This window comes from Schistocerca cancellata, chromosome 3 (genome assembly GCF_023864275.1).
Source record: "Schistocerca cancellata isolate TAMUIC-IGC-003103 chromosome 3, iqSchCanc2.1, whole genome shotgun sequence".
Lineage (NCBI taxonomy): Eukaryota > Metazoa > Arthropoda > Insecta > Orthoptera > Acrididae > Schistocerca > Schistocerca cancellata.
The window spans coordinates 863,886,860-863,909,320 of NC_064628.1; the positions used below are offsets into that span (position 1 = coordinate 863,886,860).

Genomic DNA, 22,461 nt, shown 5'->3' on the forward strand with positions numbered 1-22,461 from the left:
CCCACAACAGGTCCCAGAACTAGGGTCCCAATTGCAGTTTGACTACAACATTGTCTCTGCTCTGAACTCTAACCCCCACTGTTGCTTCTTGTCAGGGAGTAATTATGTATGCCCCTGTGGAGTGTACCCAGACCTCGGATCTGTCTCGATTTATCCCTTGGATTGGAAGATCCAGTTGACCCCATGGTGTTTCACCACCTGTTCGTGGCTATTCTCAGTGCAGTTCCAGGTTCAGAAGTTGTATAAAGTGAAGGTTCAATGGTCAATGGGTGATCGGTTTTGCATACACGCATGCAAAGTGCAGTGAACTATGCCCCTTGCTGAGTGGTTGCAATGTCTTCACTGCTGAATTGGTGACCATCAGAAGAGCTCTTAGCCATGCTTGTTCTAGCACCAGCAAGATGCTTCTAATCTGCAGCAACTCCATTAGCAGCTATCAGGATATAGACCAGTGCTACCCTTATCACCCATTTAGTCATGAATGTCCAGGATCTTCTTTCTGACCTCCATGAAGCTGTACCACCAGTTGTCTTTGCTTGGTGCACTGGACATGTTGGGGTCTCGGGGTATGCTTGGCAAAGTTGGTTACCAGGATGCCAATTTTCAAAATCAGAGTCCCAAAATTGGACTTTTGGTCAACTCTATGCCATCAGTTTTTGGATGTGTGGCACTCGGCCCTGTACTTCCCAAACAAAGTGAGGGCCATAAAGGAGATCACAACACTGGCAGTCTTCCCTTAACACTTCCCGCAGGGAATATGTGGTCTATGCACTGGTCACACTTGGCTGACCCACAGCCATGTTCTCAGAAATGAGGATCCACAGTACTGCCGATGTGGTACCTGCCTAAGGGTGGCACATATCCTACTAGACAGTCAGAATTTGGCTACTCTGCGGTGATACTGTAAGCTTCTTCTCATGCTATCTCTGGTGCTAATGGACAGTGCCAAGGTGGCTGACCTGATTTTAAGTTTCATCCACTAAGGTAGTTTCTTCCCATCTCTGTGAGATGGGGCATTTTGGCCTCATTGACCACCTAGGGGTTTGGAGGGGCACACCTCGTGTGCTCAGGCCCAGGTGTCCGATGGTGGCCAGGGCTCAGTGGTCTGGCCTGGCTTCCAGTCTTCCCACCTTTTTAGTCCCTGTTATTTTATGTCAATTGTTTAATGTTTTATCGGTCCTTTTATCATTTAGTCTGCATTGTTCATTTCTGTGGGGTAGTGAATGGTTAGGCGGTGCTGTTGTAATGCAGAGGGTGCGTGTCTCACCGCATACCATGCTCTGGGGACCTCCAACTGCATTTTGGGCAGAGCAGCTTGTCCATCCTACTTCTCCATGGTTTTATCTGTCTTATTGTATCTTGCATACATTTGAGGTTCCCAGGTTTTGCCTTTTGTATCATCCTTTGGAGGTTATTCCTGTCGATACATATAGGATGAAGGAACCAATGACCTCTTGGTTTGGTCCTTTTAATTTCAACAATCAACCAAGCAATAGTCAAATGGCATAACTTTGAATACCACTTAGTACTGCTTGTGCAACAATGAAATAATATGCAGTAAATCTCAGTACATATTAAACACAATCTGTTTCTTGCTGCTCTTTGACAATTTCCTGATGTATATTTTACTACAGAACACAAAGCAGCTTTACACATTTTCACAGTCACACAAAAGACTGGGAACATATATTGCTGGGAATATGTAACATTTTTACATTGGAGCTAATGGCCATTAACAGAGCCTCCTTTTTCATAAAATGGGCCTCCTTTGGCTGCGTTTCAATATGCAGTGTTTCAGTGTGCGGTTTGCAGACCATTACTTATGTCACCATGTGATATGTTACTCATGATCTTCTCTGACCTTAATCACACTGCCTCCTCAGATTCGACCATTTGGCTAGAGAAGCAATTACACTCCACCCCACCCCCGCACCCCAAGACGCAGATTTACTGCTGTAACTAAGACTTCTGCTAACTCATACTAGGAATAATATGTTGTAAGCTACCACACCCTCTAATAAATTCAGCATCATCAAGAAGATTACTATGGTGTGGCACTCGTCCTTCAATTTCTCCTGGAAAGAATCTCCCATTGTATGTTAATTCGTTGTCGGTCATGCCAGTCTGACTCATTTTACGCAACAAGCTACCCTCACATTGTGGTTGTGGAGCCTTACTGACAGCTGCTCTGACTCATTTTATGCAACAAGCTACCCTCACATTGTGGTTGTGGAGCCTTACTGACAGTTGCTCATATCCTGGTGGAATGCCCCCTTCCTGGCACTCAACACTGAGCATGGTCTTCCGAATTCTTTGCTTCACATGGTATCGGATGGCTTGCGGATGATTAACCTGGTTCTCCATTTTCTCCGTGACAGTAATTTTTATTCATGGATATAACATTTTAAACTACCTACAGGGCAATGGCTTTGTGGTTGGGATTGGGGGTGTCTTCTGTAAAACGCTGGGTAATTTAGACCCTCAACCCTGCCACCTCTGGGTTGCGAGTGGGAGTGCTATGGGAGGGCCTGTTCCCTTTGCGTGCAGATGTCTGGGCGAAGCCCATATGCGGCATTAACCATTTCTCTCATTGTATTTTATTATTGATGGTCCAGCTAATGTCCATCACATTTTTGGCTTTTTCCCTTTTACTCTTGAGTAGAAGGCATTCTTTACTGTGTAGCTGTCCTCAGCCTTAATTGGATTGGCAGGGGTTGGATGTGGCAGGGGTATTCTCTTGACACGGGTGAGCTCTGGGAGATGGCTTGTCTGCTGTAAGCTGTGACCCAATGAGATCCATGTACTTTACTTCGTAAACTTTTTTTCAGCTGTGACATCAGTATTGCCTTTTTTACCCTCCTGTGTACTTTCCTCATGAGAGTACATTCCTGGTGGATGTCATTACTTCTGGATGAATGAACCTTCGAGTGAGGGACTGGTCGTCTTGGTGCTTAGACCCTCACTGCCGATCAACTAGGACAAAAGAACGCTTGAGCACAGCTGACAAGACAGAAAAATCAACTGTCCAGTGTGATGTAAAACCAGAACTACTTGTGTTAAACATTTATGGTGATTGCCAAAAACAGTAAAGATTTTCAATGCTTTAGCAACTGTCATTGGGACATACACACTTCAGTAGCGATGAAATAATGGATATAAATGGCTGTTGGTGTCATATCATCTATTGTTAATGCACATGTCGGTGAGTGGGTGTTTGTTTACATTAGGATTGAACTCACGATGAACAAAGTGTAGACAGCTTTCAGCCACATCCAACTTATCCATCTCCAAAATAAGTGTGGTCAGCACAGTACTTAGCAACAGTGTGAATTGTTTGGCTTGTGTAGATGCTGCTGCAGTCACAGGGGATGCCACACACACCAGGCAAGATGTCTGTCATCGTTAATGGACATGAACATATACTGCATATAGGAAACAGGCTGTAATTCTGGTCTCAGTCCGTATCTGTGGAGCGTGCATCCTATATTTCTGTGTGCGCCACAGAATGCCGTACGTAATGTACTTACTTGGCCTCTTCCATCAAATCACAGAAGCATCCTTTGTTGGTGGCACTGAAAGTGTAGCTATCTATCTGTAGAAAATATTATAACGTATTACAAATGCCCACCAAATATCTGAGCATGCAACTTATTCTAAATGGGAACATTGGGTCGTGTATGTCACACATGTAAATTACCCTGTAAACCTGTTTGGGAAAATATTGTATAACATTGTCATCAGCAATATATTAAGAAGTATATAATATTGGTTTCAACAAGTCACTAAAGATTACAGTTTGAAAATACATACAGTTTCCTGACATCATTTTGAAGTTTTTCTATAGTAGGTGCTTGAGAATAATTGCGATCTTTATTTCCTGTGGTCAGAAGATGCTGCAGTTTGCAACAGTAGTTCTTGATACATTGCAGAAATTTAGAGAACTCTTTCGGGTGCCTGTCTTTGATCATGTTTAGGTATTGTATGTTAACTGAAGCAATAATTTTGTTCATTGTACATGACCTGTGGCATCTGAAACAACTCAGTGTGATAACCATAGCTGCTGTAAGGTAGTATTCACTTATCGCTACCTTTTTTCTGTTATGTCAGAGAGGCTGCATTAATTTGTAAGTCAATGTCCTGGTCTGTTTTCTATCTGCACAGCATGTTATACTTAACAATTTAACATAATGTATTGATACCAGTTCCACAGTCAGTGAGATACAGGTAGAAATTTTTCTGCCTGTTAAGGAAATGAAAAGCTGTAGTTTTCTCATATTCCTGTAACAAGATTCTCTCTTAAAATACCTGCTGATTTAGTTCCTCTTACATTTAATTTAATGTGAAAGTAAAATTGCATGCTACAGTTGTTTCTAGAACTGTCAGATCCTTAAAGATCAGTAAGAAATGTATTATCTGTTATCTTGCATCACAGTCCAGCAAGTATCTTTATGGAAGTGATAGAGGATTGAGCCATGTGTTAATTTTAATGTTTATTAGTTTGTGTTTGAATTGTTGTAGGTAAGTGTGGTTGCCCTAGAATTAAGACAAGAAGTCACATTAATCTGGATTGCTTTAATTCTAAATTACATTCTTACTTGATAATGTGCTCTAAGAAACATTTCAAAATTTCCAAATGAATTCAGCACATTTCCAACTGTTAATGTACTGTGCTTTTATTCCAGAGGACTCGAGAATCTCGAAGTTGCTACGCCTGTTATGTAGAGAAGATGACAAAGGGAAGTTCCTTGCTCTCTGTAAACAGTTGCAGGTAGTGTAACCCACGTTTTACTTCAATTTAATTTGAATGTTGTCTTAGTTGAATTTATGTTAAAAACTTATAAAAAAGTGTGTGCTGAGATCCGTTGTTAACTTTATGAAATAAATGAAATCCATCTGGTAAATGAGACTTATTTTTGAATTAACTGGTTGACGATAAGATTCTTCCCTTTTTTGTTCACCCTATGGCAATTATCCATTGAAATATCCATGGCATTAGAGCCAATGGGGATGAATTGTCAATCCTCTTACGATTCTACTTGCCGGTCATCTTCTGTCTTCAGGAAACAAAGCTGTGACCCCAAGATTGCTTTGTTTTCCCTCATTTTCAGTCAGTCCGGTTTGATATCCCCTCTGTTGATGGCACTCCAGCACACGGGTGAATCATGGTTCTTCTCCATGATGCTGTCCATTATCACCCAATCCCCTCAAACAGTTCCTTCCAAGCTGCTGCTGTCAGTCTTTCCCTTTCTAGACACACCTTCTCTCTTTGTACCATATACATTCCATCGTCCACACCAATGGCAAGAGCTGATCTTCATCTCCTTGGTCCCCCCTGCGGGTTCGGGGGTTAGAATAGGCCCGCGGTATTCCTGCCTGTCGTAAGAGGCGACTAAAGGGAGTCTCACATGTTTTGGCCTTATGTGATGGTCCCCTCTCGGGTTTGACCTCCATCTTTCTAAATTATTCCGAAGAGCGAGCCAATTGGGGAAGGGCGCCTTACATGGTGCACTGTATCCGTCGTGCAATTAGACCTTTAGCCGGCTTTCACGTCGTTGCAATGGTGTCCCGCTCGTTTTCGATCTTTAGGGCGGGGATACGTCCCTGGGTGCGATTACCACGCTGCCGTCTGCAGTGTTTCTTTTAACTGCGACGACGACCTTGGACAGTTTTGCACCTAAGATCCAGCACGGTAGCCAGTCCGTTGTGGTGGGGCCGCCATGTACCCTCTTGGTTGTAGCCCCCTGACAACACAGGGATCGCTCTACTGATGCCTGCGCCGTTAACTCCCCACGTATGCCAAGGAGTAGATGCCTATCCTCCTGGGGTATCAGGACTCCCGGCAACGGCCATCCTGCCAGGTGGCCTTTGCTGTGGCTGGGTGGCGCCCGTGGGGAGGGCCCTTGGTCGGAGTAGGTGGCATCAGGGCGGATGACCCGCAATGAAGCGTGGTACATCATCTCTCGCTGGCGGCCAGCCGCCAGCAGTCTCTAAGCGTTCTCGGGCTCAATTTAATGCTCAGAAGTACGATCCGAAAACGTTCCCCTCCCTGGCCACGCCGTGGGAAGAGCGTAAGTCCCAGGATGGAGGTAACAGTTATTCGCCCCGATTCTTAGTTTGCACGAGAGCTGATGGGGAGTCTTTTCTCTCCACAAAGCCTCAGTTCTTCGTCGAGCATTTAGAGGACAAGTTTGGGGAGGTGGAGGGCTTGTCTAAAATGCGCTCTGGCTCAGTACTGATACAAACGGCATCCTCCGCCCAGTCACGCAGGTTACTTGCTTGTGACAAGTTGGGGGATGTTAACGTTACTATTACTCCACATAAGAGTTTAAATATGGTCCAGGGTGCTATTTTCCATAGGGACCTCCTTTTGCAGTCTGATGACGAGCTGCGCGCCAACTTAGAACGTAGAGGTGTTCATTTCGTCCGGCTCGCAGTAGTGTATGTAAGGTTTTGGAGTGTATGGTGAATTGCCGTTTAGCCTGGTGGCTGGAGTCCCGAAGCCTTTTAACACGTGCCCAATGCGGTTTTTGAAAGCATCGTACTGCAGTTGACCATCTTGTTGCTCTCTCCACTTATATCATAAACAATTTTCTCAGGAAACGCCAAACAGTAGCAATATTTTTTGATCTGGAGAGAGCATATGATACCTGTTGGAGGACAGGTATCCTCCGCACACTGTTCTCGTGAGGATTTTGAGGTGGGCTACCCTGTTTTATTCATAAATTTATGACAGAGCGCACATTTAAAGTTCGGGTGAACTCTATCCCATACTTTCACCCAAGAAAACGGGGTGCCCCAGGACTCCGTACTAATTGTTGTACTGTTTGCCATTGCCATAAATCCAATTTTGGATTGTCTCCTTCCCGATGTCTCAGGCTCCCTCTTTCCCTTTTTGTGGATGATTTTGTGATCTTCTACAGCTCTCAACGGACCAGCCTTTTCGAATGACGTCTTCAAGGAGCATCGAAACCGGCTTCCGCTTTTCTCCCAGTAAGATCGCTTGTGTCAATTTTTGGCATCATGAGGAGTTTTTTTCACCTTCCCTACATCTAGGTCCTGTCGACCTTCCGGTTGCGGACATCGCTAAATTCTTGGGACTTATGTTTGACAGAAAACTGTGCGGGTCCTCCCACATTTCCTATCTTTCGGCTCGCTGTCTGCGATCCGTCGGTGCTCGAAATTGGACTATGGAAGCATAGTTTACTCCTCTGCTCGGCCGTCTATTCTTCAGCGTCTCGACTCTGTCCACCACTGTGGATTGCATTTAATGTCTGGAGCTTTTTACACCAACCCTGTGGAAAGCCTTTATGCTGAGACTGCTGAACCTCCACTGTCCAGTCGGTGAACTGTCCTGAGTTGTTACGCTAGCCATCTGTCTTCCATGCCTGCTAATCCAGCCCGTGACCTCTTTTTTGACACCTCCTTGGATTTAGGGTATGCAAGCCGCCCTTCCTCTCTACCACCACCAGGAGTCCGTTTCTGTCAACTGCTACATTTACTTTCCTTCCACTTTCCTAAAACTTTCTTGACAACTGGGGGCATCACCGCCTTGGCTCCACCCCCAGACCTGCTTGCTCTGTGACCTTTGTCAGCTTCCCAAGGATGGTACCCCTTCTCTCGTTTATCGTCAGGCATTTGCTGCTCTAGGCAGACAAATGAAGGATGCCACATTTATTTACACTGGCAGCTCAAAAACATCATTTGGTGTTGGGAGTGCCTATATTGTTGACGACACCCCTAATAGATTTCGGCTTCCCAACCAGTGTTTGGTTCTTACTGCGCAGCTTTACGCTGTTCTCCAGGCTGTCAAATACATCAGTCGCCATCAGCGGATACAGCATATATTATATGCTCAGATCCGCTCAGCTCTCTCCTCAGTCTCCAAGCTCTTTACACTGTCCACCCTCTGGTCCATCAGATTCAGGACTGCCTCCACTTGGGGGGCATCTCTGTGGCATTCCTCTGGATCCCAGGACACGTTGGTATCCGTGGAAATGAGATGGCTGATATAGCGGCCAAGGCTGCAGTCTCTCTTCCTCAGCCTGCTGTTCACATGGTCCCCTTCGCCAGTCTACAGAGTGTTTTATGTTGCCGTGTTGCTCTTTTATGGCACACACAGTGGTCTACACTTCCCAATAATAAATTGCGGGACGTGAAAGCTTTTCCCTGTGCTTGGACCTCTTCCTCCCGAACTCGTCGTCGGGAGGAGGTAATTTTAACTAGACTCTGGATAGGGAACTGTCTTTTTAACCATCGACATCTTTTAAGTGCCGATCCTCCCTACTTTGTCCCCACTGCTCTCAACTGTGGACAGTGAGACACCTTTTACTTCAGTGCTCCTATTTTACTCCACTACGTGCCTATTTACAGCTGTTGCCTGATATATCTTCCAATTTAGCAGATGACACGCGCTCAGCCGATTGCGTCCTCAAGTTTATCAGTGTTAGTGAGAAGATGATGGTCATTTGAAGCTCTTTTTGGGGAAAAGAACCCTCCCGTCCATAGTGGTTTTCTAAGCTTTCCTTGTGTTTTGTAGTTTCCCCACTTTTTGAGTTTCGCTCCCATTGCTGCTGATTTCCAATTTTTTTGTACCCTTCCCTAAGCAACAGAACGGGCACTAATGACCATAGCAGTCTTGTGCCCTAAAACCGTAACAAAACAAAGAAATGGACAAATGATAAGAGAGGCAAACTCAGGCTCAGAGGTCTGGATCAGCAGATTTTGAAGAGTGAGTGGGCCACCTATGTAGCACATAGTGGGTGACACATTGTAAAGTACAGGCACAATGCGTGCCTGCAGAGATGTAAGTAGCTGTGATGGGAAATCCTTCCAAGGTGCATTGTCATTCTATGTCAGTATGGAAACAGGAGATCTACTGTTAGTCACAAGCTGTATCTGGTCCTGAGGGCAATAGAGTGCATCTGTGTTTGTGTTTTGTGCAGTAGGCTTTTATTTAATGGTGTAATTGTAAGAGCTAAGTAAAAGAGCCCAACGTTGGAACCTTTGAGCCATCTGCTTCAGAAGCCATGAATGTGGTCCAAAAGGTGCTACCAACGGTTTATGGTCAGTAATGAGCGTAAACTTAGTCTCATAGGGAAACATATGGAATTTCTTAATGGCAAAGATGATTCCGAGAGCCTGTTTATGAGCTGTGGGTAATTCTAGTGGGTTTCAGTGTCTTGGATGAATAGGTAATGGGCTGCTCAGTAACCATCATTGTTATGGTACACCAGCACCACACTGGTCCTCCACCCCCACCCCCCTCCAGGTGGCTTGCCGCTCTTTGGTAGGTTTGTGCTTGGCTACCAGAGGACCCCAGCCTTTTTAGCATCTTTTCCCGTCCATGCTGCATGTCTATCCTTTTGCTGTTCCTTTACCCCTCCCTTGGCTAACATGTCTAGGGTGTTTTTGGGAATGCGTTCCACATTTTCAGTAGTTCACACCAGAACAGTCTCACCACCGTTTTTTGTTCCTTTTCTCTTTCTTCGTTCACCTTCTCCTATACTTCCTCTGCTTCAGTGTTTAAGACTTCTCTTTTTCTTCTTCCTCCCTGTGTGCTCCTGAAGGCCGCCCCATGTATCTGACGCATAACGGGTGACTGGGTAATGCTTAATTCCCAACCCCAGTTCAACTTGTCGGGTTTACACGTACCCCCGGGTACAGGCCAGGCCCAGGTAAGGGTGATTGCCCGAGCTGCTACCTTCCCAAATTGCCAATTGGTCCTTCGGTTAGGTGTTCAGGTGGTGTGAATAGTTACCGAAGGTGGTAAGCCCCTCTCTGGGTGGTGGGGGGAGGAGGGGGGGAGGCATTTGGAAGGAGTGTGCCATTGGATACATTGACAATAATGGGAGATTTTCTCGCAATGAGCCAATCATCATCTGCACAGTCAACGTCTACCAAACGGAATGAAGCTCCCAATTCAAAGACTCTACCAGCTGCACCACAATTCCTTGTGGTTTCACGTACTGAAGGCGGTCAGTCCTTTGCAGTGGTAAATCCATTTATTCGTCAGAAAGGTGTTGATGCAATTGCTGGCCCTGTTACACAGTTTACGCAGTGGTACTTCGCTTTTGGAGACTGCTACTGATCCTCAAGCACAACTACTGCTTGCCGCTTTGCTTCTACATGACTATACTGTTCGTGTCGAGGCCCGTAGAACTGTGAATTCCTCCCATTGTGTTATTTACACTAGGCTGTTTGATGATCTGACTGAGGCAGAAATCCAAATGTACATCTCTGAGCAGGATGTCATTGTAGTCTATCAGGTGATGAAAAAGGTAGATGCATCCTTAGTGCCCACATGCACTCTATTTCTAACTTCTGATAGAGGGGTGCTTCTGTCCAAGATCAAACGAGGCTATGAAGTTATCACAGACACATTACATTCTGAACTCGATGTGCTGCTACCAATGTCATCATTTCAACCACACTCGGATGTGTTGTCGACACCTGGCTAGATGTGCAACCCAAGGTAGGGATGCTCACGAGGGCGATTGTCTGCCACCTCCTCTCTGCTGTATCAGCTGCATTTGTGACTGTACTGCCTCCTCACAAAATTGTCTCATGTATTGTGATGAGCAGACTGTGGGAGATCTGGGTAAAGAAAAAAAACCTTACCTGGTTGCTCACAAGTTATTGGCTAATACAAATCCCACTTTCTACCATCTCGCATGGAAAGTACTTTTCTTGCTACGTCTCGCTCCGTGGAAGGATATGGCCACACAGACATGCGACCTCATATTCAGCACTGCGGCTGAAATCACCCAGTGTCAACGTGGCATCGCTGTACTCTCGTCCAACTTTGCAGCGAGGCACCAAACTCAACTACACAACTGGCAGACCGGAAAGGACAGAGGGAACACACTCGCGAAGACTTCCTATGTCCCTCCAGCCAACAAACATCTGAGTCTTCCTCTGCCAACCGGAAAGGCTCCAGGAAGTCAACCAAAGGCAAACAGTCTTCTCCGTCACCTACTTGAAGATCCTCTTCAACAGTGTCGCCGTGTGATACCATCACCTGGCTGACCTCCCGTGTTGCAGGTGTGCACCATCACCTGTTTTTCTGCTCTGGACTGTGCAGACCGACAGAGGAAGAATGCCAACGTCTCTGTAGAACTCGTGGAGCAGGATCCTCCAGCCTCTGGCCCTGTAGCAGTGAGTCTTTGAAGGTTGGTTATCGCCAGGTGCCGAGGTGACACCCTTTCATTTTTGTTCCTCCTCCCCTTTCATCATTATGATTCTCCTTCAATGGCATGTTCAAGGCCTTCAATCAAACAAAAGAGGATCTACGGCTGCTCTTAGAATCACAGCAGCTGCTTGTTTTCTACCTCCAGCAAACAAAATTGCATCCTCATGACCACTTTGAGCACTCTCGCATTTCTTCCCTGTCTGTTTTGACCCCCCACCCCCACCCCGCTCCCTCAGGACGGCATTCCATCTCGTAGGGGAGTTATGCTGCTCCTGCAGGATGGCATTCATAGTCAACCCATTTCATGACTACCCGCCTTCAAGCTGCTGCAGTTCACCTTTTCCTTCCTCACTTGACCTTTTCTCTTTGTACTGTTTACATCCTGTGTCATTCGATGTCACCAGTGCAGACTTCCTCCAGCTTATTGAGTAGCTACCTTACTTGTTTCTGCTGCTCGATGACTTAAATGCGCACAATCCCCTTTGGGGTTCTCCCAGCAACTGTCCAAGAGGTGCTCCCTTGGCTGACCTCAATCAACTTAATCTCCTCTCCCTTATCACAGGAGCACCCCTGTTCCTTTCAGTCTCCACACACAGCCACTATTCCCATTCGGACCTATCCTTCTCCAGTGCCCGCTTGTCCATCATCTTGAGTTGTCCGTTCTACCTGACACACACATACTCAAGCAACCATTTCTTGCATGCTATCAGTTTGCTGACTCCTACCCCACCTGAATGCATACCCAAATGACAGCTTACTAAGGCCAATTGGAGGCTTTACTCCTCCCTGGTGACGTTCAGCGATCAACATTTCCCCAGTTGTAATGGCTATGTAGATATCTTACAAATGTTATCCTTACCACCGCAGAATGTACCATCTCTCGGACTTCCTCTTTACAACTCCATGATCTGGTCCCTTGGTGGACTGAGGCTTGCTGCAACGCAATTCTTGCACTGAGACGTGTTCTCCGCATTTTTAACCCTCACCCTACGATGGTAAGCTGCTATATCCAACACCGTGGGCTGCCATATTGCAGAGATTTCAAGCTCTTCCAACCGTCGCACTGCCTTCCTCCATCGGAAATGAGCGAAGGAGTCTCAAGCGATATCCTTATATTCTCAGAATCGTGAGTGCTACAATGCCGCCTTTACTATGAGGGAGCAGGATCATGCTCTGACGTCATCCCGATTCCCCGCCCCAGGGCCAGATGATGTTCATATTCAGATGTTTCAATGGCTTTCTATTGCGGACAAGTGCTTTCTGCTTCATACGTACAAGTGCATCTGGGCAGAGGGCACATTTCTCAGATGCTGGTGTGAAGTCACCGTTATGTCCATTCTAGGCCCGGTAAAGACAAACACCTTCCTTCTGGTTACCACCCCATCTGTCACCAGCTGTTTTTGCAAGGTGCTGGAATGTATGATTCATGCCCGGCTGGTGTGGTGGCAGGAGTCTTGCAATTTACTAACCACTGCACAGTGTGGATTTGGAGTGTGCCATTCTGCAGTTTAACATCTCGTCACTTTGTCCAATCATGTCATGAATGGTTTTATGCGGAAATCCGAGACTGTGGCTGTGTTTTTTGGTTTGGAGAAAGCCTAAGATACCTACTGAAAGACTGGTATCCGCCATGCTTTCTACATGTGGGGCTTTCTAGGCTGCCTGCCCCGTTTCCTTCAGGAATTAAAACAGAGTTTTCAAGGTACATGTGGATTCTACTTTGTTGGACACCTTTGTCCAGAAAAAGTGTCCCTCAGTGTTCTGTCCTGAGCATTGCCCTCTTTGCTATTGCTATTAACCCTACAATGCCCTGTCTACTGTCAGGTATCTGTGGCTCCCTTTTTGTTTACGATTTTGCCAGTTCTCCACAGACCTGCCTCACTGAGAAGTGTATTCAGAGATTTCTTGATCGTCTTTACTCCAGGAGCATCGACAATGTTTTTTGTTTTTCCACTGACCATTTGCATGAATTTCAGATGGCGCAATTGGTTTCTTTCACCAGTTTTATATATTGGGCCTGTTTCTCTTCCGTTCATTGAAACTATGAAATTCCTGGGGCTCATGCTCAATAGGAAACTTCCTCTATGGTCCCACGTGGCTTACCTGTCAGCCCACTGCATGCGGTCCCTCAGTGTCCTACGTGTCCTCAGCAGAACTTCCTGGGGAGTAGATTGAATCGTCTTCCTCTGTTTGTACTGGTCCCTTGTCTGTTCGAACCTAGACTATCCACCATCGTAGCATCCATTCGGCCACTGGTGCCTTTTACAATAGCTTGGTCTAGAGTCTGTATGCAGGAGCTGCCGAACTACCACTGTCATACGGCCGTGACTTTCTCCTACGCAGATATGCATGCTGTTTATCTGCCATGCATGGGCCACCCATCCTATGCCTGCTTTGGTGACTCCTTTGATCGCCATTATGGGGTGCGTCCCTCTTCTCTGTTACCTCCTGGAATTCGCTTTTGGCTGCTTCTCTGACTGTGTAACTTCACGCTACCTGCCTCTTTCCTGATGGGTGTGAACCCTTCACCATCTTGGCTTCGTGTGGTGGTCCATGTTTACCTTGGCCTTCATTTGCTTCCTAAGGACACTACTCCAGCCTTGCTCTATTGCTTTCAGTTTCATGAAATTTGCAAAGAACTTCGTGATAGTAACTTTGTGTACACTGATGGCTCTCGGACTGACCATGGTGTTTGGCTGTTTGGTGCGCCTTTTTCATTGCCACTGACAATTTTCGGTGTTGGCTTCTGGAACACTGCTCAGCATTTACAGCTCTTCTCCCGGCATCAGGCCACCAAGTACATCTGGCGACACACGCTTTTCAATTAAATGATTTGCTCAGACTCTCTCAGTGCCCATCAGAGCTAGTGTGTGATGTACACTGTCCATCCCTTAGTGCAACAGAGCCAGGAAAACTGTCATTTGCTCACTCTTGATGAGTCCACTGTGATGTTTGTGGGTTCCTGGTCACATTGGTCTGATGGGAAATGAGGCCACAGACGCTGTTGCCAAGGCTGCAGTCACAGTAAGACAGCCCGCTAGTTCTTACATTCTGTCCTATGATATGTTTTGCCATCTGTCAGCAGGTGGTGCCACTTTGGCATCACTAGTCCTCCACTTTGGCATCACCACTAGTCCTCCCCTTATGGGAACAAGCTCTGTGTTATTAAGCCTCTCCCAGCAGCTTGGATGATCTCATCTCGGACCTCTGCTGTTAGATCATTTTAACTAGGTTGCATATCAGGCACTATCTTCTAAGCCGTCACCATTTAAGTGGTGCTCCCCCACCACTTTGTGCTCATTGTGCTCAACCTTTGATGGTCCACCATTTCTTGACAGAATGCCCTTTTTTTAACCACTTACATTCTTGTTTGTGTTTGCTGTGTGTGTTATCGGCCGTTTTAGTGAACGATGCGCGGCCTGTCGACGGCATTTTACTTTTTATCCATCATAGCAATATGACTAAAGACTTCTAATTTTTAGTTCAGGATCTCCATTTCTGAAGGCGTATCTATAGATCTTTCTCCACTTCTGTTTTTAGTGTCTTCTCTTCCATCAATTGGGATTTTAACTCCTCTCTGTCTTTGTGTACCACAGTTCTGACATGGGCGCTTATGACCCTAGTTGTTTTTTGCACTCTAAAACAAAACAAAACGAACCACACCAGTGCCTTAGAGGGAAGTGTCAGCAGCCAAAACAAGGGGATGTGATGGAAAAGAAGGTTGTAATGCAGGGCACTTAGTGTAACATGTGCATCAGCTGTGTGAAAGCATGCTCACGGGCAGCGGACCACAGGAATTGAATGCTATTCTTCCACAACTGGTTCAGTGAGTGCAGAACGTGTGCTGTTTGTGGGAGTAACTAAGAACAATAGTTAACGCTACCCAAAAAGGCCTGTGCTCGTGAGTGTTTTGGGGGACATGGGAGAGTCAGCAGCTGAAACATTGCAGTGAGTGGGCAGAGTCCCATCTTCGTTGAGCAAGTGTCCAAGGTATTCCACTTGCTCCTGAAAAACCTGACATTTTTGCAGGTGGCACTTTAGCCATGCATTGTTACAGCATAGCAAAGGGGGTTTTAGAGGTAGTGCAGATAGTCCTGGCACATAACACTAGAAATAGGAAATAGTTAAGTCAGCCAGATAATTGGTACAGGCTGGATGGACATGGTTAACTGTTCCAGTTATGGAAGATTGCCATGTTGGAAGAGATCCCAAAGAACAAATGTTTGTGTTTGTACAAGCCACAGGGTGTACTGATGCCTATAATGCATTGCGATTCTTCAACGAATGGGATCCATAAACAATCATCAGGAAGGTCTATCTCAGAAAAATATTCATCATCAACAAGTTTTGTGAAGAGGTCTTCTGGACGTGGTATGGCGTAGGTTTTAACGTGTGCCTGGGCAGTGAGTGTTGACCCACAACTGCCACAGAGCCAGAGGGAGCCATTTTGTTTCTTAACCACTACCAGGGGTGTGGTCCAAGCACCTGTTTTGGCAGGTTCAATTGCCCTGCTTCGTGAAGACGAGTCTGAAATTAAAGGCCATTCTTAGGGAAACCAGAAGTGGATGTGCCAAACAGAAATGGGGCACTGCATCTGGATGCAGAGAATTATGCATCTCGAAATTGGTGGTGCACCTCTGGCCAGGTTTGAACAGAAACGCAAAAGAGGCACAAAGGTTTTAAAGTTCCTGGAATGGAACAGTATCTGAGACAACCTGAACTTCATCCATCGTGGAGAAACCAATAGCGAGAAGATAACTAAGCCAAAAATGTTGCTAGCTGAGTGGATGTTGACAACAAACAGCATTATTGGCCACGTACCCTTCTTGTATGCTGCCATAGTATTAAATTGAACTCTGAGGAGAAGTGAGCTGTTACCTATGCAACCGACTTATGAGAGGGTGGGGCCAATGCTGGGTAACCCAGATGAGCATATGTTGGGAGGCAATCGTGAGATCAGTAAAGAAACTTGGTGATGGGAGGTTTGACCTTGGGAACAAAGGCCAGGAGTTCATTCGCTGTCCCTTGATGCAAGTGTGAAGATGGGTTTGACTGTCCCTGTACTTGACAGTCAGGAGACGCCCACGGTTGCAGTGTGCCCAGTGATCTGGACATTGGTGTGTCATGAAACAGCGAGGACAAAATGGGAGACCCCACTGCTTATACCGACACAGTGTGATTGTTTGTGCAGAGGGCATTGACACATCCAAAAGTGACATCATGATACTATTGCTGGGGAAAGGATGTATTAAGAATTCCATCCCCTTGGTGGCAGGTGAACAACTGCTACCTGGGGATAAGGCATAAGGCGTTCATTTGCGGCCTGTGTGATCTTGAAAGAGTCTGCAATTTTCAAAATATTGTCAAAGGAAAAATTGTCCAGTTTCAGGTCTGAAATGTGTAGTTCTACATCGAAGGTCAGTTGACCACCATGTGTCGAATCGAGGAAACCGCATGCAAGATTTTGCAAGAAGGGTTTGCACAAGTGAAATCACAATGTCGACTCAGTCTTTGAAATTTGACACCCATGAGCTATATAAATAACTCTGTTTGTTGTGGTATTAACGGAACGCAATGTGTGATGCGACCAAATAGAATTATTGCAATTTTAGTGTGACAGAAACTAACACATCTCCTTGAATGTCACTGCAACTGGATTTGAGAGAGGAACCAACTTCTTTCTTAAGAAAAATGTCTCCTGGGAGGCCCAGGAATGGAAAAGCGACAATCAGTGAGCATCTTCAGAAACCCGAAAAGTGACAAAGTGCTGTTTCGGCCACTGCAATTACTTGTCCCAATCTTCTTTGGTGTTATTAAATGGCAGAAATGTGGGTTGGCAGGACGCCTTCTGGTAAGTGACCACATCCTGGATGGTTTGTGAACACTGTACTGGCAAGCATTCTAATAAAAGCTGAATTTTTTTTGACGTAATAAGTTGGTTTGCTACTGCAAATGCTGTTGTAATTGCCACTGCAGGAGCAGCTGTTGCTGTTCCTGTTCCACTGTCATGAGTTGCACGAGTTTTGTGTCCATAAGATACTGTTGACATTTTTCTTCATAGCCAATTCCAGTAATCAGAATCGGACATCACTAGAAGACACTGGCCAGCCAGCCGAAGGTGTCAATTGAGAGTCACTGATAACTGCGGAAAGACAATAACAGTAATGGGCAGACAATGAAGACAAAACAGCAGACTGAAAAGTCAGGAAAATGAACCAAATAAGAGCTTGGACGTAGCAATATCAGGAACCAAATGACAAGTACAATGAACAGTACAAGAGTACAGTTGGAATACAGCTGAGGTGCGGACCCCTGCACTGCTAACTTTATAATGTGGCCATGAGTACCGATGGGCTACTGCGGGAGGGAGTGCTGAGGCAGCAACAGCAGCACTCACAAATTATAGGAGTGCCGTCCGGTGACTGTTGTGTGGATCGATGCCTTCCGGTGGGCTTTTCAGGCTTGTGGAGGTGGGATACTGTAGTTTCCACTCTCAGTTGTGATGACACTGCTTAGTAGCTCAGGCTGACAGGAGTGAAGATAGATGTAAGGTGTGTGACAATTCAGAATCTGAGAGGATTGTAAGTGGTATGTGGCACACTTAAAGCAGGGAAAAATCATGAATCAGCTTAATGTGTTTTCTTTTGTGTCCATCAGTTAACTTTTTCACTGCACACAGAAAGCAGAATTTTTAGAAATTCAATTAGTCAGAGGTCGTTTCATATGACGCAATTCGACAAAATTCTGGATACATTTCATGCAGTTTCTCCATGTTCCTCTGCTCATAACAGGTATTTAAGATCACTTTTTCTCTGGATGGCCTTTTGTGAATGTTGTCAGTGAGATTCTCATGCTTAACAATCAATCTCAAATCTTCGTGGTAAATGTCAAAGATAAGTTAGGAGAGGTGGTGGCCTTTGCGAGAGACAAGGAGTGACTCCCTCCTAACCAACACACTGTCACATGCCTTATTTTTCATGAACTTCTTTGAGTGATATTTCTTTTACTCCTTATAGAAGTTTAAACAAACCAAAGGGTATTATCTTTCACCAGAATTGGAAGAACTACTATGTGCCAACCTGGAACAACAAAGGTGCAGTTAGTCTGCGGTATTCAGAGATAACATGAGAGAATTTTTTCTATTGTTGGAGAGGTCCACATTCTCAAACCCTGCAAACATATGCAGTGCTTTAAGTATTTCTATTTCAGACATATGTCATCTTGATGTCACAATGAATCCACCTGTGGGAGCTGTGGACGTTCTCCGCCTGATAGAACGTCTTGTGCCCATCTTACAACATGTCAACTGCCAGGTCTGATAGTCATTCCATCTGCCAATGTGTCCAATTTAGAAGAAGAAACGGACAATCCAGGGGCGCAAGACCTTTGATCATTTACCATACTTCAGTGTTAAAAAAAAGTACAATCGTCTTCAGTCGTATTTTTATAAAACCCAGTTTTGCAACAATGGTTGCAAATATCTTGCTGCTCATCCAGATGACATCAAGCCCTTATTTCACTGTGTGTGTGTGTGTGTGTGTGTGTGTGTGTGTGTGTGTGTGGGTCTCAGTCTGAGATGGAGTAAGTCATTTTTCATCCCCCCTTGTACCACTATTGGGGACCCCCTATCCCCAATTCTCCACCAGAGCAGTTTTATTCTGCTCTAGCATCTCCTGGTAGAGGAACAGTGAGGACTCACTGCATGACACCGATCGATGACTGAAGGAAATGCACGCTGTTGATGGTAGAGCTGCCTGCTCTTCTTCTGTTTCCAATCTTAAACTGGATTAATCGTCACAGTGCTCGAAAACTTTCATAACTTTAAGAGTTAAGTTGATGAATAAATTTAGGACAGAGGTGACTCCAGCAGGCCTGGCAGCCCTAGATCATCCTACTCTACCTAACCTGTGTTGTAGTGCGTTGTGCCAATGCAGGTGGTTGCAAGTGAAGACCATGGAGCATGATTCACTACCCTGGCCATTTAATTCTCACCCCCACCCCTCCCTCCCTCCCTATTCCCTCTCTGATTATCTCCAGGGTGATAGTATGGTAGAATTTTAACAGGTGCTATTGTCATTCTGGTTTGCAATACGTATCGCCCTGCAAGAATCACATCTTTCTGGTAAATATTTTCTCTGCTCATTACCTATTGGGCTTACTGGAGCAACTGTGCCAACCCAGAGAAGACATTTACAGGGGTCTGCATGTTCTTACACACAAATGTATATAAATAGTTGTCCTCTAACACAGTTGGAGGTGGTTGGTGTGCAAATTTGAATGACCAGATGTGTCCACCATTTGCTCTGGAACGCCTTTTTTCCAACCGTCCATGATGCCATTTGGGGCATATTGTGATCCTCTGGTATTTCAGTTTGCTATCTCCCTGCAAGCTATCACTTTGGTGTTGAGTTACAAAGTCATGTGTTGATGGAAAGACGAGTGGGTGGCAGTGACCGATAACAAGCTCCTTGTCGTCAACCCCACAACTCTGCCATGGGGTATTTCCTTCCAGCCACGTTGGCAGGACGAGGTCCTTCTTGCACGTCTTTGCATAGGCCACAGCCCTAAGACACATGGATTCTTACTCCGGTGAGAGGACTCTCAAATGTGTGGTGCTTGTTGCATACAGATAACAGTGTGCCACATTTTATTGGACTGCATTTTATTTGCCGACCAGTGGACTGTGGCAGATTTGCCATCTATTTTATGTAATTTGGTTTGGGTTTTAAAGTTTCGTGAATTGTCCAATGTTTTAAACAAGATTTTACAGAGATGTTCTTAATGCGTCAAAGGGTGTCTGACTCACCCTAGTTTTTTGTAAGCAGTCAGCCAGTCACATTTCCCTGTGCTTTTCTTTTAGTTCTTCTGTGTTTTGTTTTCTCTAGGTTTTAATTTCTTGATTAGCTGTCTTCCCTCCTAATTGGTTTAAGTGCATGTGATACAGGGTGGCTGTGTGGTCATTTCGAGTGCATGCGTGTACAACACATTTAGTTCATCTTCACATTCATTTGTTTTCATAAGTGTAAGGGCACTGATGACCTCGCCGTTGGGCACCCATCAAACACACACACACACACACACACACACACACACACACACACACACACACATTTCAATAATAAACTGCCCTGACTGCCCCACATGTCTGCTGAAATTAATGTGCAGCTGAAACTGAATGCATTGAAATTTAAGTCATTCCTCTTGGTGTGAGGATAACTTCATTTTATTATTCTTTTATAGGGCTCTAGTTTTAGCAGGATTGGACTATTGGTGCCAGGTATACGGTTCAGCGGCACCCCTCAACATTGTGACTAGTAGATCCATTTCAGCACTGTGGCATAAAGCTGACCACTGGGGTTTCTGAATGAGTTGAGTAAATTCTTGTAGTGTAGTCTGGGCTTTCATGCTTGCAGTTTCGGCATCTCCAACTTCTATTCAATTATTTCTCCATTGTCCACCAATTTCCTAACCACTCCTGCTCTGACTCTTCACCATCTCCAGGAGTTCTGACCCCTAATACTTGGCCTAAGGCAAGATGCCAAATTGTAATTATGCAGGAGGTCCTTTGTAGAGGTCTTTATCTCCCCCCGGCTGACTGCATCCACGGAATTTTTTCACGCACCACTGCCTGGTGTTTACTTAGGCTGTAGGTTTGGCTGGATCTAACCCAAGGCCCTAAAACTTCAATTCCACGTATTGTTCATCTGTGTGACTTTCTGTTATCTGTGGGCACCAGGGAGCCAAAAATTTATCTAAAGATACTGAAATATAACAACAAAAATAATAAATTATTGACAATATAATGTAAATGGATAGATAAAAAAATCTACTCCCCACACGACAGCAGGGGAACACACACTCACAAAATGATTTAATGTTTTCAAACTTTTGGAGCCACTGGCTTCTCCGTCTGGCAGAAGAGTTGAAAGGGGAATAAGAGGGATGGACAAAAAGGACTGGAGAGGTTTAGGGAAAGGGGTACAGTACAGTACTCACCACTGCAGGTCAGGGGAGACTTACCGGATGGGATGAGAAGGAAAGACTGATTGTTGGGGACTGACTGGACAAGATTTGAAAACCTGAGAGCTTAAAGATAGAAGAGGGTAATATGCAAGACAGATATTACTACTAAAACGCCGTGCACAAGTTAATAAGAGTGAAAAGCTAAGTGCATTGTATGTTACAGAGTTGGGATGGGGGGGACAGTGAAAAATAGACAAGTCAGAAAATGAAAGACCTAGAAAACTAAAATGGAATGAAGAAAGGAGTAGTTACAGTGAATAAGTGCTGAGATGGAAGGAATGAACGTCAATTAAGGCCAGGTAGGTGGCAAGAACCAAGGACGTGTTGTAGTGCTATACCCACATGCGGAGTTCTGAGAATGTGGTGTTTGGGGAAGAATCCAGATGGTGAAAAAGGCACTGAGGTCATGACTGTTATTTTGTAGAGCACTACAACAGATACATTTCCCAACGAACAAGAAAAATTTAAGTAATGAGAGGAACTATGGATAACAAAACTTTCAGTCTCAAAAATTTTCGTGTTTTATTAAATCACATGTTGCATACTGGACCCTGTTGTGGGGTCCAGCGCTAGATGCAAATTGTTTAATACATTATTTACATATGCTCATTAGCAATGTGATGTGAAACATAAGTTCTTGTTGTGAGATAACTAGATGTTAAATTTTGAAATTTGTGAGGCAGAAAATGGAAAATACGATAGAAAGTGGTGAAAAACTTACCAGAAGATCCAGAAGGAATATTTATGACGCTGTAATGTGATCAAACTTTGATTTAACTATTCTAGAATTGCACATCACCCAAAATAAACTCTTTGTATGTATACCTCAAAGTGTTTCACACATACAGCATGATATGCGACTGCTAAAGATATTTATTACATAGTATCAGATATCAAAATTGCAAAATAGACAGACATGTGTAAGATAATAAATTTAAGACAAGTCTTTATAACTACTACAATAACTATGGCTAGCAAGATCTGCCCATTCATTTCACATCGATTCAGGCTTTGTGATTTTATGGTGGTATATTTCCATTAGCTCCAACAGACCTAGAATCTTAAGATTGGGTTCAGTGTGTAGAAATACCAAATTGTTTACTATCTTGTTGATCACATATTTAGTTTAGAGAATGTGCTGTGTGAGGTCTCATTTTTTGAAGCGGTTAAGTCTGCAGTTGTGTCAGATGTACTTAGAGACAAAAGTCTGCTTCAGTTTACTTACAAATTTACTCAGGTTACATTCATTG

General features: G+C 44.8%; 1 protein-coding gene across 1 annotated transcript in view; it reads left to right on the top strand.

Moving 5' to 3' along the window:
• Positions 1 to 22,461, top strand: part of LOC126175920 (serine/threonine-protein kinase SMG1) — a 383,335-nt gene that overhangs the window by 39,489 nt on the left and 321,385 nt on the right. The window contains exons 2-3 of the mRNA XM_049922990.1: positions 879 to 888; positions 4,672 to 4,768. Coding sequence (XP_049778947.1) covers positions 879 to 888; positions 4,672 to 4,768 — 107 coding nt within the window. The remainder of the gene's footprint in view (positions 1 to 878; positions 889 to 4,671; positions 4,769 to 22,461) is intronic.